The sequence below is a fragment of the Syngnathus acus genome, chromosome 3 (assembly GCF_901709675.1).
Source record: "Syngnathus acus chromosome 3, fSynAcu1.2, whole genome shotgun sequence".
Lineage (NCBI taxonomy): Eukaryota > Metazoa > Chordata > Actinopteri > Syngnathiformes > Syngnathidae > Syngnathus > Syngnathus acus.
Window position 1 is genome coordinate 8,483,132 of NC_051089.1, and position 20,513 is coordinate 8,503,644.

At 40.6% G+C, this 20,513-nt stretch overlaps 1 protein-coding gene across 2 annotated transcripts in view; it reads left to right on the forward strand.

The window, feature by feature from the left end:
* kiaa1549lb (KIAA1549-like b) overlaps positions 1 to 19,076 on the forward strand; it is a 40,298-nt gene extending 21,222 nt beyond the window's left edge. For both annotated transcript variants that reach the window (XM_037248431.1, XM_037248432.1), the window contains exons 5-22: positions 914 to 1,133; positions 1,324 to 1,457; positions 1,612 to 1,780; positions 4,378 to 4,437; positions 4,854 to 5,005; positions 5,569 to 5,740; positions 6,537 to 6,700; positions 7,402 to 7,437; positions 8,968 to 9,158; positions 10,916 to 11,046; positions 11,701 to 11,819; positions 12,226 to 12,434; positions 12,944 to 13,076; positions 14,857 to 15,231; positions 15,811 to 15,905; positions 16,183 to 16,331; positions 16,421 to 16,572; positions 17,534 to 19,076. In XM_037248431.1, coding sequence (XP_037104326.1) covers positions 914 to 1,133; positions 1,324 to 1,457; positions 1,612 to 1,780; positions 4,378 to 4,437; positions 4,854 to 5,005; positions 5,569 to 5,740; positions 6,537 to 6,700; positions 7,402 to 7,437; positions 8,968 to 9,158; positions 10,916 to 11,046; positions 11,701 to 11,819; positions 12,226 to 12,434; positions 12,944 to 13,076; positions 14,857 to 15,231; positions 15,811 to 15,905; positions 16,183 to 16,331; positions 16,421 to 16,572; positions 17,534 to 17,794 — 2,922 coding nt within the window. In that variant the 3' untranslated portion in view covers positions 17,795 to 19,076. The remainder of the gene's footprint in view (positions 1 to 913; positions 1,134 to 1,323; positions 1,458 to 1,611; positions 1,781 to 4,377; positions 4,438 to 4,853; positions 5,006 to 5,568; positions 5,741 to 6,536; positions 6,701 to 7,401; positions 7,438 to 8,967; positions 9,159 to 10,915; positions 11,047 to 11,700; positions 11,820 to 12,225; positions 12,435 to 12,943; positions 13,077 to 14,856; positions 15,232 to 15,810; positions 15,906 to 16,182; positions 16,332 to 16,420; positions 16,573 to 17,533) is intronic.
* The last annotated feature ends 1,437 nt before the right edge of the window (positions 19,077 to 20,513 follow it).

Here is a 20,513-nt window from a genome sequence, read left to right on the forward strand (position 1 = left end):
TGATCTTCCCATTCAGGCAATGTGGGAAACGGGAATTCTATAAAGCAAACCTTTCCGGTTCAAATCGAGTCTCGATGCCTAACCCTCCTCGTCATCCATCTTTCCATGAACTGCCTGTGAACTCTCCTCTGCTAAGGACTTCTCAGCATTTGTCAACACTTTCTGTTGTTTCCCTTGACACACATTTGAAAGTTAATTAACTCAAAGTAAATTGAACACTTAGACCAAGGACCTTCGTGCTTGCCATGAGAGGACTGATATAGAAATGAGGTTGAGTGCATCCCAGAAGGCACAGGGTGGAGAGGTGCAGTGTCTAAATGAGGACTGCAGCAATCATCAAGCTGACAAGTATTCTGATTAGGGAATTGAAAAATACGGTTGATATTTTCAGTATTGTACGTGCACTACGTCACACTGAGAGCTTTTTTCCCCATTTCACTAAATTAGGTAATTATAACACCTTCTATAAAAGAGTCCACTTCTATATCACAGCAACAATAACAAACATATAGCTGAATAAATCTCTTATAGTGTCATTTAAAGCTTCCTACCTGAAGGTCAGTGCTCGGCCATGTCTCCTTGAAGCTCACAAAGTGTCTTGCCTCACTGCTCTCCCATCGCCCATTTCACCACAGGATCCCTGGGCTTCTTTTAGTAGCGCTGCGCTCTCATTTGATGGGATCCAAGCTGCTGCCTGTGTGTTTAATTAAGGCGTATACAAGGTTGGGAGGTCAGCAACCATGCAGATCTGACGCTGATATTGGCAAACAAGTTCTGAACCATTAAATGAAAATGATCAACCAGGTCAATTTTAATGTATGTATCTTGGACAATTATTTTTAGCTGGAGGGGAAATTTGAATTTTAACAATTTATTCCATGAAGCCACACATATTATATCATATTGTTTTTAGGTGGAGACTGTATTTGGTTCACCCAACATGACGGTGGCTTATCATGTGACTGGAAGAGACATGGTTTACGTCCCCTCCATGGTGCTTTCGGGCTTGGATGCATATGGTCGTGATAAGCTGATTGCAGATCTGCGCCAGTACCTCCCCATGGTTACAGCACTCCCCATTCCTGTTGCAATGTGGAGAACCAGCCCGGCTTCTGGCTTCCAGCTTAAAACAGGTCAGGATGAAAGAAGAAAATAAGATCAGCTTAAAACCTTTTTCATTTTTGTGTATGAGTCTCCACCAGAATTCAATTATTCAATGTGAATAACAATAAATATGTCAAAGTTTGTTGGATGAAAGGACAGTCCAGAGTCAGATTGTGTTCAATTAAAAAATGAAGGCAAATGGCTTCTCCTCTTCTTCAGTTCTGCAGTTTGTGGGAGCTGCTGATGATCCACGCTCCTGCCAGTTTTCACAAATGATGGAAGAGAGGCTGCAGAAGGTTTTTTCTGAAGCGCATGCCAAAGTGCTCAGTGTCAACAGCAAACTGTCTGTGCAGGTGATGAAACGATAAGCCTTTCCATTTGCGATGTGAGAAACAAAATCCATGGAATATATATTTATTTTCCCCCCAAAAATGCTTTCTTGCTTTTTGATACTTTTCCTCCAATGTAATTTTCTGTCTCCTGTTTTCTTAATTTGCCTGTGCCTAGATGCTGACTGTCTCCCAGGCTGCAAGCTCTTCTGCTGTGTCATTGGTTTACAGTGTGAAAAATGGGACTGTCTTCCTTAATGGCACCACTGCTTCAAACCTCCTTGGTCAGCTGTCCTCTGAGTTGGTGGGCTACTTCCTCTTCTACCCCCCACTTATTGTTGCTGAACGTAAGTCACAACTTGGCCCGTGAAGTACATCAAATGCAATTTAACGGCTCATTCTTCAAATTGATGTCTACAATGACCTTTTAACCTGTGTGTAACAAAGCATGCTGGTTGTTCATTTTTTTTGTGGACAGTTGTTTAATACGAGGTGATATACCCTCCCGTGATTCAACCTTGCAGAGTTACGATAGCTAAAAAAAAAAAAATTAACTGTACGTGTTTCATCTCAGCCTCATTTGCAAGCCAAATTCTCCATTTATGTTTTAGCTGTAGTTAAAGGAGAAACACAGCAATGATGACTGGGAATCAGCATGAGCCTAAACTGCATTCCCGTAGAGACCCAGTTTGCCGTCTGTTCTCATTCCATATGCAGCTTCAACTGCTTTGAGTCAAACACAACATTCTTCTGTCTAATAAGAAACAATTTGAAACAAAATGTTCAAGCCCAGAGAGGAAGTCATTTAGTTCATTTCGTAATAACAATGAGATCATCTATAAAATTCATACTTGCAAAGCTGGGCTGACATGCTCTTACTTCTTTGAGTTGCAATAGGGTAGATTGGTGTCACACAAATGGCATCGCCTGAGGGGGATACACTGAAAGGCTGTAAAAAAGCGCACAAGTTGTATTGTTTTGCATTTATTTCATACAGAGGATATTGAAATTTACCGCAAACTGCTCTATGCAGCTACAGGGACGTCGATTTGGAATAATGTGCCAAAAAAAAGCCAAGATTTTGTGGTTATGACTGCCGCAAGTCAAATTGTGTCAACCAACAAAACAATTCCAGGCTTATCGGCAACCTCAGCAATGATTTTGCTGAAATGCTTTGATGTCGTTCCTCGTAACTAGTCTCAAATGATTTATGAATCAGGATCTTCTCGCTAGAAATCATGGTTACGTTTTTAATACGTTTAGAGAAGACATTTGAATGGAAGAAGACGCCTTTAATGCATTTTTTAAATTGAATTTCCACTATGCTACAAGCATTACTGTGACTCATTTATTGACATTTGACAGTTTTGTTTACGCCGAGCGTGACTATATAGCTGGCTGCTGTTTATGAGCATTGAATTAAGCTTTCATTAAAATGACACTAGGGAGTAAAGTTGCCTCCAAACAGCTTTAGTGCCAAGATGGAAAGTGTAAGAAAAGCATCAAAATGATCACAATGAGGCAAAACTGCAAATGAGGGGATGTTTGTTTTTCCATCTTGTTCTTCAGTGATGTCACTGCTGCTCACAGGATGTATGACTCTCTCCTCCAGTCAATTTGTACCGGAAATAATTAACAGCAGGGGATTCTCCCACTGCTCTTGGACTTGGCTTGGACTGCATGAAAACACATAGCAATGTCCCGCCGTGCCTGTTTACAACACCGAATGCACCACTGGTTCTGTCGTGCCTCGTGTGGGCTTGATGCTGCTCTCAGCCGCTTTACTCCCACTTCACTTTACATCGCAGGCGAAAAGTCTATTTTGAGTCAAAACAATAGATCCACTACCTTGTACAAGATTCGTCACACATACTTCTGGGTGGCAATAAGTCAAGTGGCGCAACTCCAAACACAACAGGTTTAGTCATCGTTTTCAGGTCGGGTCAGCGTTAGTCATTCGTGTTCTGCCACTCTGATGCCTTTCGTTTACAAAAATGATAATAAGGTGTGTTGCTATTTATTTTATGCAGGAATATTGTAGTGGAATTAGTATCATCCAGGCTCAAATTTCAAAGCTCCTCCTGCAACATCCCGAAGCTGATATTTGGGGGCTTACAAGACCAGCCTCCCATTAAAATAAACTGACAAGAGCCAATAATTAATGGCCCTGAGAACGTACAAACTGCCTACCTCGCATTCCTAAATCTGAAACAAAAGCATCTGCTGACATCGCTTTGACCTATAATTAACCTCCTATTGATGTGATTCTGCGAGTGTTGTGATGAAATTTTGTGCTACAGCAATTTCAATTAGATGGAATGTTTTAATAGGAGGCATCTGTATGCTTTAAAAGGTGCATTTGCTGGATCTGCTGTTGCTTAACTGCTGTCGTGTACAAGAGTCTGCTCTCACAGGCCGGCAATGCAGTTTCCCTGCAAACACTGCAGCAGCCCACAGCACAGGGAACTTAATCAAGCAGGAAATAGATGTAAAAAGAACACAGCATGGACCGGCGCTTAGGCAGCTGAGCGCTCCCCCTGCTTCTGTGTTTGTCTGATATGCATCCAGCTCAGATTTGTATCACACTAAATCAGATATTTTACACCCCATAACCAGATTACAATGATTGAATCTTCAGATCACACGGAACATCGCTTGTAGAACAAATGTTGATGTGAGAACAATGTGATTGATTTTCATTAACAAGTCATTGCATTTGTCCCTGCATGGCTTCCAAAAACAACTGAATGGTGAAAGAAACAACAAAGCAATCAAGCTGTTTGAAATTTTCTTCAGCCAGATTTATTGATTTATCTGCAAAGTTTATTACTTGGGAAAAGAATAATTTACACATTCTTTACACAAAACAATAAAATCAAACAGATTCTTCTTTGGATTTCATTCAGTTGATTTAAAAACAATGATTTTTTGTTTATGTTTTCAGCATCGGAATATCACAACCTAAACACCTCTATTGCCACCCGAGACTTTTGGGTTATCACAGGTAAGAGTATGAATAAATGTTTTTTTTTGCCCTTTACAGTTGTGTGTGGAAGCCAGCCTCACTTGTTGCAAACTAACTAAAGATCAAATATAAAAGCCAAAAGGAAATATTAAAATAACTATTGTGAAAAATCCTAAATTAAACAATTATATCCCTGACTCAACAAGATAATGTTAGAACTATGGTCTTGTGACCCTGAATAAATTGCAACAACCTTAAATTACAAAAGGCGATTATCAGTGAGTAAAAGTATAGCTAATAGTTAGCGAGGCTCAGGTCCTGATTATAGTTCAAATCAAAATCATTTCAATACCCAACTTTTGCAAACATATTCTCGACACGTATCTAATTTCGCCTCTGTGTCAGATTTCTAACCACCCACTGGGGCTCTCTCATGTGTCCGTCCCCCTTCACAGTAATCCAGGATGTGGATAACGCCAGCCTGGCCGAACTGTACCAAAGCTTTGCCAGTCTGATGGAGCAGAGGCTTGCCGAGTTGTTTGTGCTGGCAGGCCAGCAGGGCACTCGCTTCAAACGAGCTACCGCTGTCGGCAGCTACACTGTCCAGGTATGATAGAGATGGCCGTCCACGGGGATTACCAGCTCTCAGTTGCTCTAGAAGAAAGAATCATATATAATAGATGCTACTGAGTGCCTCACATGAATTTATAGCACGCAGTGAGAATGTTTGGCTCACAGCATGATGGGTCAGATTTGGATGTTGTTTCAAAATCTCATGTTAGGTTAATTGACACCTGCTGTGTTTCCTCTCCAATGCATGGCAACCACTCAGCTTGGGATGGTTCTCCTCGCTATTGACACGTTTCCATTTCTGGAGCATGGTCAGCCAGAGTAGTGCTTGATAGTAAACGAATGACTTACAGCACTGCTGTTTGCTCTTTGGTTTGTTATACTGAAGACTGCAGCACTATTTGAGACCCTGGCTTGCCCAAGACCAGAACTCATCAAGATCAAGACAAGACCAAGAGTTTAGGATTAGCTGGATAGGCTTTAGCTTGCCTGTGACAATGCTCATTAAAAAAAGCTTTCATTGTTGTGTATTTCTTTGCCTAAATGAGAAGACACTAGCACATGATATTGTCTCAATGGTCTTCTGTTTGGTCTGGTCAGATGGTGAGTCTCAGAAGAGTGCCCGGATTGAAGAATCCAGCAGAGATGACCTACTATGTTCAGCACAATGGCATTCCTTTAGCGGGCGCGTCAGCTGCCAAGGTCCTCAACACGGTGGATTCTCAGACCATGGCGCTCACCCTGGGCTACTTTGTTCAGCTGCAAGCAGAACGTAAGCAACAGCATCTTTTAAGCGCTTGACAACCTCAAACCACATAGCAGGTTCAGAAAGCAGAGCTTTTGGAAGCTTTGTGTTCTATAATCTCTCATAAAGGCTGCCTGTAGGACATTGTTTGCTCAGGCTGCAGAGCTGCTCGTGCCTGGTGAACAGAACAAGGGAGACGGTCAAGGCAGTAAACAGTTGATAGCGTTCTCTCATACAGTAGCATGTTGCCCATAACAGACTTGACATTAGGTTGAGCTAAATGTGGAGAGTTTTAGCATAGGTATAATGGCCACATCTGCATACTTTAGTAGGATAGTCAATGTTTTTTTTTTTATGCATTCAAGAATAACATAATTAGTTAGGTTCAGAATTGTGAAACCCCACATTTCACTAATCCCTGCTGTGAAAAGCGAATATCTGTGACACCATAAAAAGGGTTATAATTGCCTATAGATGCCAAAAGAAGACAGCAGAGGACTTGTTTTGTCTCAGTTAAGCTCCTAAACTTCAGTGGTTTCTTAGCACTAGGGTGCCACATAGCACTACTTTTATCTAAATGACGCTGACACTATTTATACAAAATAACAGCTGGCACCATATCCAAGCCCTCAACATAGAGCCTTTTGGATCTCAAGATTTCTTTCATGCTGCCGTGTGTCTTTTAAAAAAGTTGCAGAGAACACACAAACCATGCGATTCACCATTTGACATTAATATAACGCTGAGCCAATCATTTCAGAACTCTCCAAAAACACGATTGGTGATAATGATGATGGCAATGATGATATTTTACATTCCTCAGCTGTGGTCAAGAACCCTCCAAATAACCTTTGGATCATCGCTGCAGTGTTGGCGCCCATTGCTGTTGTGACACTCATCATCCTCGTAATCACAGCTGTGCTGTGCAGAAGAAACAAAAAGGACTACAAAGCGGATGCAATCGGAAACCTCAATCCACGAGCAAAGGCAAGTGAAGATGAATCCATATGTTGAATTGGATCCTTTCCATGCACAAGTTATTTCTTTCTTGAGCCGGCTGCACACCAAACCACATGGCCAAAAACCCATTAACAATTCAGTGGCATCGTTTTGCAACTAGTTTTCAGTGTTTACTGACCATCTGCAACCAATTCGGTTGTGATTCCAAATGTTGAATGGCAACATCATAGATATAACTAATTGCTATTAGTTGTTGTATGAGTGGCATTTTTGGTGCTCTCTTCGTATTATTTAATGGAATTAGTTCATACCAGGAATGAAGTCACTGATGTATAGTTCATTTGTGTGACTTTGTGGAGCCTGGGTTCATTTGTATGTGTAGTTTATATCTATTGTGTATGTGTCCTATGATTGACTGGCAACTTGTCAGCCTTTCATGCAAAGTCAGTTGAGGTACGCTTCAGCTCCCTAAATGAAATAGAAAATGGATGGATGGAATAAATTGCTCAATGACATCAAGGAACTTGACAAATTGAGATGATAAATAAAAACGGGATCGTTACAACATCAAAGTATGATTGATCTCTAGATTTACATGGCTTTCATTCATCCCACCATCTATTCTTCCATCCAATCAATCATCCACCTTTCATTTATTCTTCCTTGATTAAAATGAGATGTCTGTAGCTACCACAATGTTCCGTTAAAACAATTTACCTCACTTTCAGATGGCCTACCGGAGGGACGTCAACTACTATCACCAGGTACAACAATTTGTGCCTTTGCATGGTGCCATATATGGGGAATGAGCTCCACTGCTGTGTATTGTGGCGTGCTGCTGAAAACTAACACACCAGCAGCCCACTGGAGCTATAAGGCTTTTTACAATGGGATTGATTCTCTTGGATGAAAGACAATTGGCTTCAAGCAATCTCCAGATGTTGCTTGGCAGATCCAGCCAGCTTTTACACAGTGTTTATGAAGCACAAGTGTGTGAATTTACAAGATTGCAAAGAGGCAGGGCGTCGATATCGCCCGCTCAAACTCCACTGAGCACCTTGTGCGAACCGTTATTTTTGCTGAGTCAGGCTTCTCTTCACCCGAATGGATCAGCGTCGATGAATGAAAACAAAAAGTGACACCCTCAGCACATTCCGCTGCTTTATTGGTACTAATAAAAATCTTACGCTACCATCTGTAATCCACAGTTATTACAGTACACAATCGATCCCTCTGCGATCTTTGCATGTAAAAACACCCACAGTGATTTCCCTCCCAGTAAAAATGGTGATTGTTTTATTCTGACAGGCGTTGTGATCAGTGCATATGTTACTGCACTAGTAATTCATGTCAAGTGAACTGAATATTAGACATGGATAAACATTCAGTGACTTCTATAGACCATATGAGGGTGTGCACTAATACATAGAGAGCTTGTTCAGTGGAGTGTCACCTTGATTTTGCAACGCCCAATGGATGCATTTGAAGCAGTATATATTTCATTCTGCTTGTGTGTCTGTGTGTGTGTGTGTGTGTGTATGTGTATGTGTGTGTGTGTGTGTGTGTGTGTGTGTGTGTGTGTGTGTGTGTGCGCATGGCATTGCGTTCTTTCTCTATACAAACAGTAAAGCATTCCTCCTCTGTTTCCCCTAGCGTATTTGAATGTTTAAATCCATCATTATATTTTTATGAAAACTTGCCAATCTCATCACCACCTTCTGTGAGTGTTTATTAGACACCAAGTTGGAAGAAGATGAAAAGGGCTGCAGTTAAATCAATTTATATTCTTCAGTTGAAGGGACCGCAGCGGGGTAAACAGAGTTGATTTTCCCCCTAATTTCTCTAGAAATACAAGTAATGTTTATTTACAGCTATTTTTGGCAACCAGAGTTCATGGCATTCGTCTGAATGCCTTTAATAGATTATCTACTTTTGGAATATTTTAATTACATTAAATAATTCATTTCATCCCCCAAACCCAATAAACTAGACATATATTAATTAACCTACGAATTTAAGCCCTATTTTTTTTAGTAGTGTATACTCTATAGTATAAATGTTGACAGATTTACATATAGTTTGTAACCATGAGACAATACCATAAGGAAAAGAAACCATCCCTATATATGTAAATATACATGCTAAATGCTAATAACACTAGTTTGTGCTGTTACAGATTTTCTCAAAAATAAACAGTTGAACAAAATGATTTGATGCTATTATCTTAATCCAAAATACATTCACAGTTTGATATTATCAATTGTAAACTTTTTTTCCATTATTTTTCCTCTTAGCCGGTTCAAGGGTTTGACTATGCCAAGCAGCATTTGGGGCAGCAGGGAGGCGATGAGGAGACCCTACCACCTGGTCAAGATACTTTGATGTTGTCCCTGAAAATTCGGGATGCGCCACTCTCACTGGAGAAGACCTTGAAACATGAGGGCACAGTCAACAAGGGGAACGTTACCAGTCACAAACACAAAAGGTATTTTCACCTCCATACAAATGAGCTGTATCAAAATGAAAACCCGCAGCATGCCCACCCAGCCCATTCAGAAAACTTAAAGCGTGCCCTCCGACTGCCATAATGTTGACGAACACACATGCGTGAGCAGAGATCATTCTGTGGCCAAGTCAAATTTATCATTTCACGTATTTGATAGCAAAAATGCTGTTCTGGAAATGAATTGTCTTGTTAAATCATGACTGATTGCTTAATGCAACCACAAAAAAGGGCAGGATCTCTCAAAGCCTGGATTCAATTTCAGAGCTGGATAATAAGCTCAAACTTAAATCTATGTGACGGAAAAGTCAAGGCGGAGGCTGGTTGTGTGTTTGACGTCAAGATGACTCACTGTCGTCAATCACAAGTCAGACACACTTTGGCTTTACCTTCATATTTCAATCCTAATTTGAGCATCCATGCATTCGTTTCCCTTGCTTATTCTGTGCCGACCTGGGACACAAGGAATCTGGAACTATTACTAAGACTTATACGCAGGGACTGATCAATGTCAATTACTATAATACCCCTGTTACATGTGTAATTATAATTATAATTAATTAGAATTTTATTTTATTTTATTTTACATTAGCCACAGCTGCTATGATGGTTGGTAGCATGACTTATTCGCTACGGCAAGTTACTATTAAACTAATGACCAGTTTTTAGTTATTGGGGCAACCTAAAAATAAAATATGAGGTAATAAACCTACCCTAAAAATGTCACTTATTATGCATCACCACTGAATCCTCTCGGTTGCCGGATGTCCCTCCACGTCTGAAAAAAAACTCGCAACTTCTCCACTCAATCCTAAATTGCTTCTTCACTTTGCAAGTGCTATATCATTTTGTCTGCAGTCAAGGGGTGGATTTTTTTTTTTTCATTTTCTGCAGGTGGATATTCTGCCATTACTCATTTTAATTTGATTTGAAAGAAATGTGCAATATCATAAGAGAAATTAAGAAGGCTTAATTTTGACCAATCATTTAAACTTAGATAATGTATTTCCTTTCCTATGCCAAATGCAGTCACCGTTATCTACAGTAAGCTTCCTCCTCCCTAAAGGAAAGATTTTTCATCCTACCATTGCCTTGATCCCATTAGTCACGATTCCACACATCCTTTAACCTAACTTCTCCCCCTCATGCAGCCAATGTAAATGTATTCTCTACGTCTCTAGTAGTTATCACACAGTGCACGTCTTTGTTGAGGCCATGCTGCGCCGCTTCAACGGGAGCAGGGGGGGCATCCTCTGTTCCTCTGTCTCTCTCTTCGCTGTTATCATTCTTAGCAGACAAATGAGGGATGGACTGCGGTGCTTTGATGTCACTGTCAGCGCGCCTCTAATTCCAGCCTCAGTGCAGCGTTTAAAGGCCCTTTAACACGATGCGGACAGAGCCAGTGATTGTCTGATTACTGGCAAAATGATGTTCTCTTACTTCATCCTTTTAAATGTAGCAGACACGCCCATGTAGAATATTATCCATTGATAAGCATCTAAGCTTGCTGCTTGATTTCACATTAATTACTAGTTCAGTGCTCTATCCTTTCACTCTAATCCAAACCTAGTTAGACTGAATGTAGTCTTACTCAAGTCTATTTTTAACAAACAATTGCCATCATTATTCACTATGTATCCAAAGGTGGGACTGTTAAAGTGAAAGCGTGACATAACCTGGCTGCGAGCCCGGCTTTTCTGAGAGCTCACCGCCTCTCCTGTTGCTATGGTTACTTGCAGCAAGTTGTTGAGTGAGGACGGTTCCGTCATCAGCAGCAAATCAGAGCTGCGGAATTCCGTCCGGGGCTTGGCGGCGCCGAAAATCACAGCGCAGCAGAAAACGACAAAGGAGGAGGCGCACAAGAGAGACGGTGAGCGTCATACGCACACACGGCAGCGGAGGGGGGGGTTGTAAATACAAAATCATTCATGCTTCCTTTGACAAGGTCATGTGGTCATGAGACAATCACATCCTGGTTTGAACTCTACATGCAAAGGTACACTGCAGTAGAGAATTATTTCCTCTCTGTATTTATGAAAGTAGAAATGTTACCATTCAGCTGTACACAGAGATGGACATGATGTTTTTGCGCACATTAATAATGCTCACGAGTGGCTGCTGTAAAAGTAGCCCATTGACATGCAATAAACACACCTGCACCACGACCACTTAAATCTAAATAGGCCTAGAGTACATACACAGATGATCAATTTGTGAACTGAGATGCTTTTTGTATCATTTTGGTTTGGTGCTGTGATTTTTCTATTGAAAAGTATGCTGATGCCTTGGCTCACTGAAGGTTAGGAAATACTGTACTGCTTTAGACAACAGAGTTGTTGAGCCTGAATAAACAGCACGTCTGCTGGTTGCCGCCAAGCATACTCCATTTTGCCTCAATTGCTTGTCTATCACAAGCAGGGACAGGAATTTAATTTTCTGGCTGTTTTGAAGTTCTCTGTGATTGACAAAATACTAATCAGTTCTTGTAGTTGCCTTGTGAATGAATTTCTTCTCTGTTCTTCAGATCCTTATGACACTTCCTCTGGCTCCCTGCAGCTTATTTCGATAAAGCCCATGACGGCTCAGCTCAACTACTTGCAACACGTTCCTTCTGACCGTGACTCATCCATGCTTAACGGAGAGGTAATTCATTGACATAAACGTAAACTTAATGAGCGGGATTTGTCATTTATGTCAATAAAGGTATGTTTTTATTGTGAACATTATTTTTTTTTGTTACTTTTGTTACTTGACACTTGACACCTTCTCACTTCTAGACAAATTCGACTTTTGAATTCACCTGACTTGAATGTACATATTGACGTCCCATCGTCATCCGCAGTTTGTTTGAACATTCTTGTTAGCAAGTTCAGATAAACATTACAACTGTCCAGTCCAATTATTTTAACAACAACCCCTTCAGTTATTGATTTAATTGGTGCAAAATTTTAAGTCTACACGGAGTTCTTTACACGGAGTGCTCATCTATACGACATGAACTGAGTGAAAATCAATTTATCTAACTTGTCCGGTTTTATTCTGCTCATAGGTGAATTTAGCCCTCAAGCAGCGGTCGGACATGGAACAATACAGGAATAAGCTGAGAATCAAGGCCAAGAAGAAGGGCTATTATGACATTCCTCCCATGGACGGCAGCAGTTACAGCAGCCAAGCCCTTTCGCAAAGACAGCGGCACGGCCACAAGAAGGCGGAGCTTGAGGAGGAGCGAAATGCCACCTTTGTCAAGTCACAAGTGAGGTGAGGAAGATCGCAAACATGAATGGATATTTTGCACAGAAGGATGACTTTGCAATTTGCAGATTCTGAAACAAAGAAGCAGATATCCTGTGTCACACTCACAGACCCCCCCCAAAAAAAATAAACTTTAATTAACTAGTGTATTAAATCTATTTTACTATCATTTTTAATGTGAGCGATCCTTCAGTGAAATCCACATAACCGCAATTAAATCATACTCTACCCCAACCTATTTATGTTTTCTAGGACCATAAAACCCCCTGTCACGCTCAAGGGACACTAAAACAAATGAATGGCTTTTAATTGATTTGCTCTGAATGGGCCTGCTTCACCGCTAGGCTGTTCCAAATATACTCAAGCTGTGTTTAACGGCTGTGTTGCCCAAATTTTGAATACAGAAACTGTAGAATCTGTGTGTAGTAATAATCCCAAAAAACTCTAAAAAAAAAAAAAGGATTATCTTTTTGCTGCAGCTATCATCTACTTTATTTTTCCAATGTTTCCTACAGGCACAATCAGGTAGGGAAGACATCATATCGCAGCAGACAGAGTCTGAACAGTCCAAGTCCCGGAGGAACTGAGATGGATTTGCTCGTGATGAGGGAAAGACCCAGGAAAGGCATCCGGAACAGCGGCTATGATGTAAGTCCCATACCTAATCGAAAGCGACTCTAAAACCATATAAAGGATCCATTACATCCTCTGAATGTCATGTCATCTCGTAATGAACATAAATCCGTTACAAAGAGAGAAAAATACCACGTCATAGCAAATTGTATGTAATAAGTATGAAATAATGCTTTGATGGCTTCTACTACTTCTACTTCAGTGGTTCTTAAACATTTTACACCAAGGGCATGCTGTTGTCAATAAGCGAACAGTTTTGCCTCACTAGTGATTTTTTTTTTCTTCTTGTTCTCTTTAGACATTCAACTAGTGCGCAAATGTCATAAAATCATGAAGGACAAAATGTCACTTTTAAGACAGCATCATGCCACTAGTGCAACCTGATCATTCTCCTACCGAATGGTCTTAATTAAGAGAATAAATGTGCATACTTGTACATAGACAATTCAGCTCATAAAGAGGATATTGAATGTATTGCCATACAAAATAACACTCCCATTCACTCCTATGAGTAATTTAGACTCTTCAATTAACTTAAGCATGCAAACTACATACAGTACTGTATTTGTTATCATACTGTTTTTGTAATAGGCTTAAATTGTTACCCTTTTTTTTTAATCCAGTCACATGCGTGGGGAAAACCCCCCAAAACCAAAGCTTTTAAGACGTGACATGTTTGTGCTACTGCTAAATCTGTGTCTTCTTGGCCTATTAAATACTACAAGCTAGAACTCAGTACTCCGCCGTACTCAGGTGTGGTCACTGTGTGCACCAACAAGCTGCTAGAAGACAGTTGATTCATTTATAATGCCAGATGAACATTTATAAGGTCTTGATATATAATGCATATCCGTCTGACTGCTCCGTGCTGCCATCTTTTATGGTTCAATTATGGTTCCTAGCTCCCTCGTGTAATAGGGCAGACTCTTCCCGTGGTGTTTTTACTGTGAGCTGTTCTTTTGTAAATCATAAGCAGTCATATCAGTGACTTAAATGCCATTGCTTCCCTCTACCTTTCCACCCTCTTTGCATTTTGTTCAGCTTTGGAATCTAAATATGCTATGACATAAGCTTACTTAATAGTGTGATAAAGCAAAATGGAGGTACAGTGCTATTCATATCAAAGTGTACGTATATGATTCATTTTACTGTCTTCCATTCACACTGATTTTGTGCATTAATACCGCAAAGCTATGACAAATAAGACTTGGATTAAAGAAGAAAAGCTCCAAAAACCATTTAAAAATGCTGACCTCCAAATTGTGTTTTCTTTTGCTGTGTATCAAAGTCATCGCTCACATGCTTTTTTTTTTTTTAACCTACACAGCCCTGCACCCCCAAACGCTTCCCCCCGCCAAATTTCCTGGCTTGTTGATTACAATGTGGCCATTGTGGCTGCAAGCCCCGTTACTGCAGATGTTTCTCTCTCTTCATGTTGCAGGGGGGACTGATTTATGAGGTGCACTACGGCGGGTATCCCATGGCAACATTTTATTTGCACAGGATGTAGGGCAGCCTCAACTCGCTTTCATTTGTCACCAAATAGTCAGGCTAGGGCGATGGTTTTGAAGGTTTTGAACGTGAGAACTGTCAAACTTATGGAGTGGTTTAGAATGGCAATGACTGATATTGAGGAGAAAAATAACATTGGATCCAGATTGAAAAGCTGAGGGTTGTTCTTGAATCTATAGTACAATGAAGTATTTATTCACGTAACCCTTACCTAGTGATTTAGTAAATTAATAGTTGAATTTGATTGATTTTCACACGTCGTCACACTGCGTGTTTATTCCAGACCGAGCCTGAGTTGATTGAAGAAACAAACGTCGACCATTTAACGGATCAGAGGGACTTCGTGTACGGCCGCAGTCTGAAAGGCCAGTCACAGACGTCTACCCTGAGCTCACAGCCATCCATTGATGAAGTGCGGCAGCAGATGCACCTGCTCCTGGAGGAGGCATTCAGCCTGGCCTCGGGGGGGCACTCAACATCCGGGAGGCACTCCCACCACCACCGCCCACCTCCCGAGCAATACAGCGGCATTCCAGCTTCCCTTCCCTATACAGATGTGGTAACCAGTGCCCCGGGCACCATAAGCTGTGGTCGTGGAGGACTGCAGTGGAGTCCATCTTACGGAGCAGATGTGTACCAGTGCAGTTTGCCCAAGCCAGTACGTATGATGAAATAATATTGAGCCGTGATATCCAAAGTATGGCCTGGGAGCCATCTGTGGCCCACGCTTTGTTTTTTAGTGGCCCACAGCATATGAAAAAATTAATCATAATCTTAATGTCATTTGCCTGCATTGTACTACTTCATTTCTATAGTGGGTAAGATGTGCCTAAGCATTGCACTTTCTTTCTTTCTACTCATGGTACCTTGACGTACAAGTGACTCTAAGCGATACGAGCGCTGTAAATTGGCAGTTAACTATACTCACTTAACAACCAGCAATAATTTGGCAGATAGAGTACAATACTTCAAAACAATAAACTGTTTGTTGCCACGCCCAGTTAACATTTACTGTCAAACTAAACAAAAGTTACGCGTGTTGAAAACACATAGCTTTGCCTTGGTAAAGTTGGACTAGCTTCATGCTAACAAAAAAAAGCACAAAGCCATAGACGGGCTAACAAATAGTGAACAAATACAACCCTTTATGCAATGGATAAACAGTTTTGTCACCCCTTAGCTCCCCCAAAAATATATATATATCATGTTGATATGAGTTTCTCATTATGTCTTGCAGGCCTTTCACTTCACCCAGCTGCCTGAAATGGCAATTAGCTCTCCTCCTCCTTTACCACCTCGCACTGGACCACCTCCTGGCACCTCCTTAAGACGGTAATGCTCATTAGGTTTCACTCAAACGTACACATGCTGTTTGCTGCATAACCAGCGTAAATTCCCTCTCATCCATTTGCAGAGACTTGATATTCTCTAGGTAATGTACTGTGACCAGTGTGATTTCAGGCCCTGTATACATTTTAATATTGAACTAGTGCAGTGAGGTATAGAGAGAATGTTAATGAGCTAATCGCTCACTCACACTGAGTGCGTCTGCCCTCTAGTGGTGATTGCTCAGTATAATTCTTCGTATACGTCTGCAATCCCAACTCAGTTCCATCTCTGACCTGGGGCCCAAGGGAAGAAGCTCTCAGACATCTGTCAGTGAAACGCAGACTCCACATGACAACAACCCATATGGGCCAAGCTCTCGGGCAGCACTTCCATCCATCACTTTAGAGCAGCCTGTGTCCAACTACTCAGGTGAGTGGAAAGTGAACTAAAGTGACATTTTAAACAATGTGGCTCCCCTCCACTCTCCATATTCTTTCTCTCTCCTACGCTTTCTTCAGGAAACCCGATAACAGCCGTCTATTCCATCCCAGCCAGCAGGCCGGATTACTCAGACTATATTGTCTCCGCCTCGCCCACCTCCTACCACAGTCCCTCTTGGATGTCCTATCCTCCAGAACCGGAAGATGTGTCACATCAGTGGACAGACTCTGTATGACATTTTAATTCATTGAATTAGTTTATTTGTAATGTGTGTCTTAGTGAGGACACACATTGTTTAAATGGCCATACTGCTCTTTCTTGTGTGCCCACCTAAGCCACCTGGGGGCAGTATAAGACAGACAAACAAATGGATATAATGTAATCGAGAAGTTTAAACTCCCTTTTCATCTCATCAATAGAGTACTGTTAGTAGTTTTTCACAAAATGATAAAAGTAAAACTAAACACTTAAATCTTAAACTCTTAAATTGGCTGTCTACATGTGTTGCTGCTCCATTTGTATTCAATTCATTGCTAAAAAGTTTAAAGCTCTGCAAAACAGATCCTATTTAGTGTTAACATTAAACCCAAATGGACTGAAAGGTTAAGCTATGACACCATGAACAATTTTTACAGTAGTGTAATTCTCTTTGTCTCACGTTTAGTTTGACAGTAACCTTAACTGAAAGTGGCAATAAACATCTTGAAGCCTCTTTTTTGATGAATTGTTCACTAATTATATCCGTCAAACATTAGCTGGTTGTGAAGAGTCACTGCTACTTAACAGTGCTTGTATGATGAATTCAAATTATTGCTCGCAAGTCAAAGGTAAAAATCAGCCAAACGACAGTTCATATTGTGAAAAAGCCATTAAGTCGAGTCACCCGTATCTCAAGGCATCACTGTAGGGAGATATTAAGCAATTTGTCATTAAATGATGATTAGAAAAAGCAATTTCCGAGTACCCTGATGTCTCTTACGACCTTAATCTGGAAATGGAAAAACTGCTTGCATCCAAAATGAGCTTTTACAAATGATTTTTTGTCAGTGCCAAAACAACCGACTAAGCAATGATGATAACATTTTGTGCTTGGTTGAGGTAATAAGCTTTTATGTGTCTCAACAATAAACTAAGTTTGGCTTCGCTTTTTATTATCAACAATACTCAATTTCTGTTTTGTTTTTTTCCAGCTTCCTTTGCCGGGTTATGTGGAGGCTTTTCCTCATCCTCGCTACCCACAGGGGAGCTCATCCATACTTCCCCTACAATACACTCAGGCTCTGGACCAACAGCCTGCCACCCAGAGCACAGCATCCCAGAAAAGCTTACAGCAGGGGATGGACACGGACAACGTTCCCCTGAGCAACCTCTCCACCTCTGCACTTGTACATGCTATACGACAAGAGGTGGCCAAGCTGGCAAAGAAGCAGAGTGAAATGTTTGACTTCTAGTATGGATCCTGCCCTCCCTTGTTAATGTTGCATTGGCCCACAACAGACTCATGAAAGTGGCACTCTTTCAGACTGATTTTTGATGTTTGTACTGTAAGATGACCAGATCTTGTTAATCCATTAACTGATTGATTTATTTTCTTACACCAGTCAGCTGCTAGCATAAAGCAGCTACGCAATTGTTGTTTTATTTCGGAGAGAAAACCCACACCTCCTCCAATTGATGTCCGAATTGACTGCACCCATATCATTGTAGATATGTCTATAGTACGAACAGACTACAGTATTAGGAGGACAATATCAAGCATTGTTTTTACCAAACGTACCAAACAATTCCTGACAGCCTGTGTGTTGACCGCAGCATATACAAGCATGTAAGAAGATATTTTATCTCATTTGCTGGCATCAAACAGATTTGGTGACGTCATTGTCGCCCCCGTTTTAAGCATCACACTATCATAACCAGCTGCCTTGCAGACTAAACAATTCCAGTATGTTTGCTTTTGTCTTTAATCATCAGGCTAGGACCACTATAAAACCCTTTGCTGAGGAATAAAATGCGTTAATTCACTGCACGCTGTTAGCAATTCATCTGAGTGGAAGAGACACTCATATTTTATTTTGGGATAAAAGCCTTCATGGATAATGCTAAACTCAATTGTTAGTGCAGAATTGCTGTCTGGGGATTGTAAAGTGAGAGCGGATGCCAATAAGTCCATGGAAGTTTATAGCAGGGAGACTTTGTAAACAGCCAGGTGCTAGAAATTGTCTCCTTGTAACATGCAGGGCTATATTGCCAGTGAGGTTAGAAGAAAGCTGCAATTTTTGAAAAGCTATTTGCCTAAAATGTCTGATTCACAGTTGAATATATCATTTTCTCTCACTCAAGAAATGTTTTGTAGTCAAACATTCTGCTCAAGAAAATAATGAATAAATTGGTCAGCTCCCCAAATTCAACTTCCCACTGATAAGAACCAGAGCAGCACTTAAGGTTTGAACTTTACAACATATAGTCAATGTGATTTTTGTGTGCATAATGAATGCAGAGTCATGGCAGAAAAACAATAAGATGGCTAAAGGGTTTTACGTGCTCTTTGGCAGAACAAAAATGTAAATGAACATGAGCTAAAACAATCAGAAAACATTGTGTCTCCTTGTCTTCCATGACCGAGTTCCTAATTTCCACTTAATCTGCTCATTGAGTGGAGGGAGAGACAAACAACGAAAGCACTAATAGCCTATGTGATTAAACTTAATACATTTTTTTTAACTATCAGTATAACAGCGTTGTCTGTGTCTTGTCTGCTTTCCCCCTGAAAATGTCATTTCCCACAGTTTATAACCAGATTTCACTCAGCCAGGTGAGAAAGCATGCCGACTTCTATTGAGAGAAATTACATTTGTAGAACCCTATTTGTAACAATACTGACGTGATTTCCTTTCCACAGGCTTCTCTATCACGCTCCTGTCAAGGAGGTTCCTCCAGATGATGGATGATGGTGGAGGCAAAATGAAATACATCACAGCCTTTATCTGCTTTTTGTCAAACTGAGATTGCGTTTGCTCCCTCCTGTGGAAAGAATACAGTTTGTGGGTAAAAAAAGAGACCTGTTGGGTTCCAAAATAGGGTTAGGGTTTCGAAGGAGGTTTTCAAACTTGGATTAGAGTTTCAAATTAGGGTTTCAAAATAGCATTAGGGTTTCACACTAAGGTTAGGGTTTCAATCTAGAATTTCAAACTAGGGTTAGGGTTTCACACTAAGATTAGTGTTTTAAAAGAGGATTTCAAACTGGAGTGAGGGTTTCAAAGCGGGGTTTCAAATTAGGGTTAGGGTTTCAAACTGGGGTTAGGGTTAAAAAACTCGTGTTAGGGTTTTAAAGTAGGGTGAGGGTTTTGAAGGAGAGTTCCAAACTATATATATCTCTAAAAGATGGTCCCCATCCCATCCCCTCCCCCCAGTTCCAAAATGTCATCAGCACCCTTGACCCTGCCTCCCGCCCATAATCAGTTGGCATAGATTGGAACTTATCCGTGACTCATCAGAAAAAGTACTATGCATATTTTGTTATAGTCATGCTGCATTCATTTTTACTCATACTGATGCCATATTGTATAATTTTCTCAACATTGTCTATGTGTATCATGCAACAATGTTTATTTTGCAGATCAGCAGTGTGCAATGAACGTGTAGTATAGCATTTGTCCACCAGGATTCAGCATTGCACCTTACAAACCAATACCAGCATGATGTGCATCCTCAGTCCTTACAGAAAAAAAATAGTGTTTGAAATTAGACCATTTAAGAACATGCAGTATTGCGACAGTACAAAGTTAACAGTGAAAAATGTTGCACAATTAATGTTTTATTAACTGTGCCAGATGTTGCACAATCAACATCCATTGACTATTTGTTTCATATAAAATAAAGGCCTCAGTACCAATTAACACTGTGCATTAATACATCACTGGGTGTTTTGTACTTTAAAACAAATTAAAAACACTAGTTTGAAACCCTAACCCTAGTTTTAAAACCAAGTTTGAAACCCTAATCCTAGTTTTAAACCCTAGTTTGAATCCTTAACCCTAGTTTTAAGCCCTGACCCTAGTTTTAAACCCTAGTTTGAAACTCACACCCTAGTTTGAAACCCTAGTTTGAAAGCCTAACCCTAGTTTGAAACCCTAGTTTGAAACCCTAACCCTAGTTTGAAACCCTAGTTTG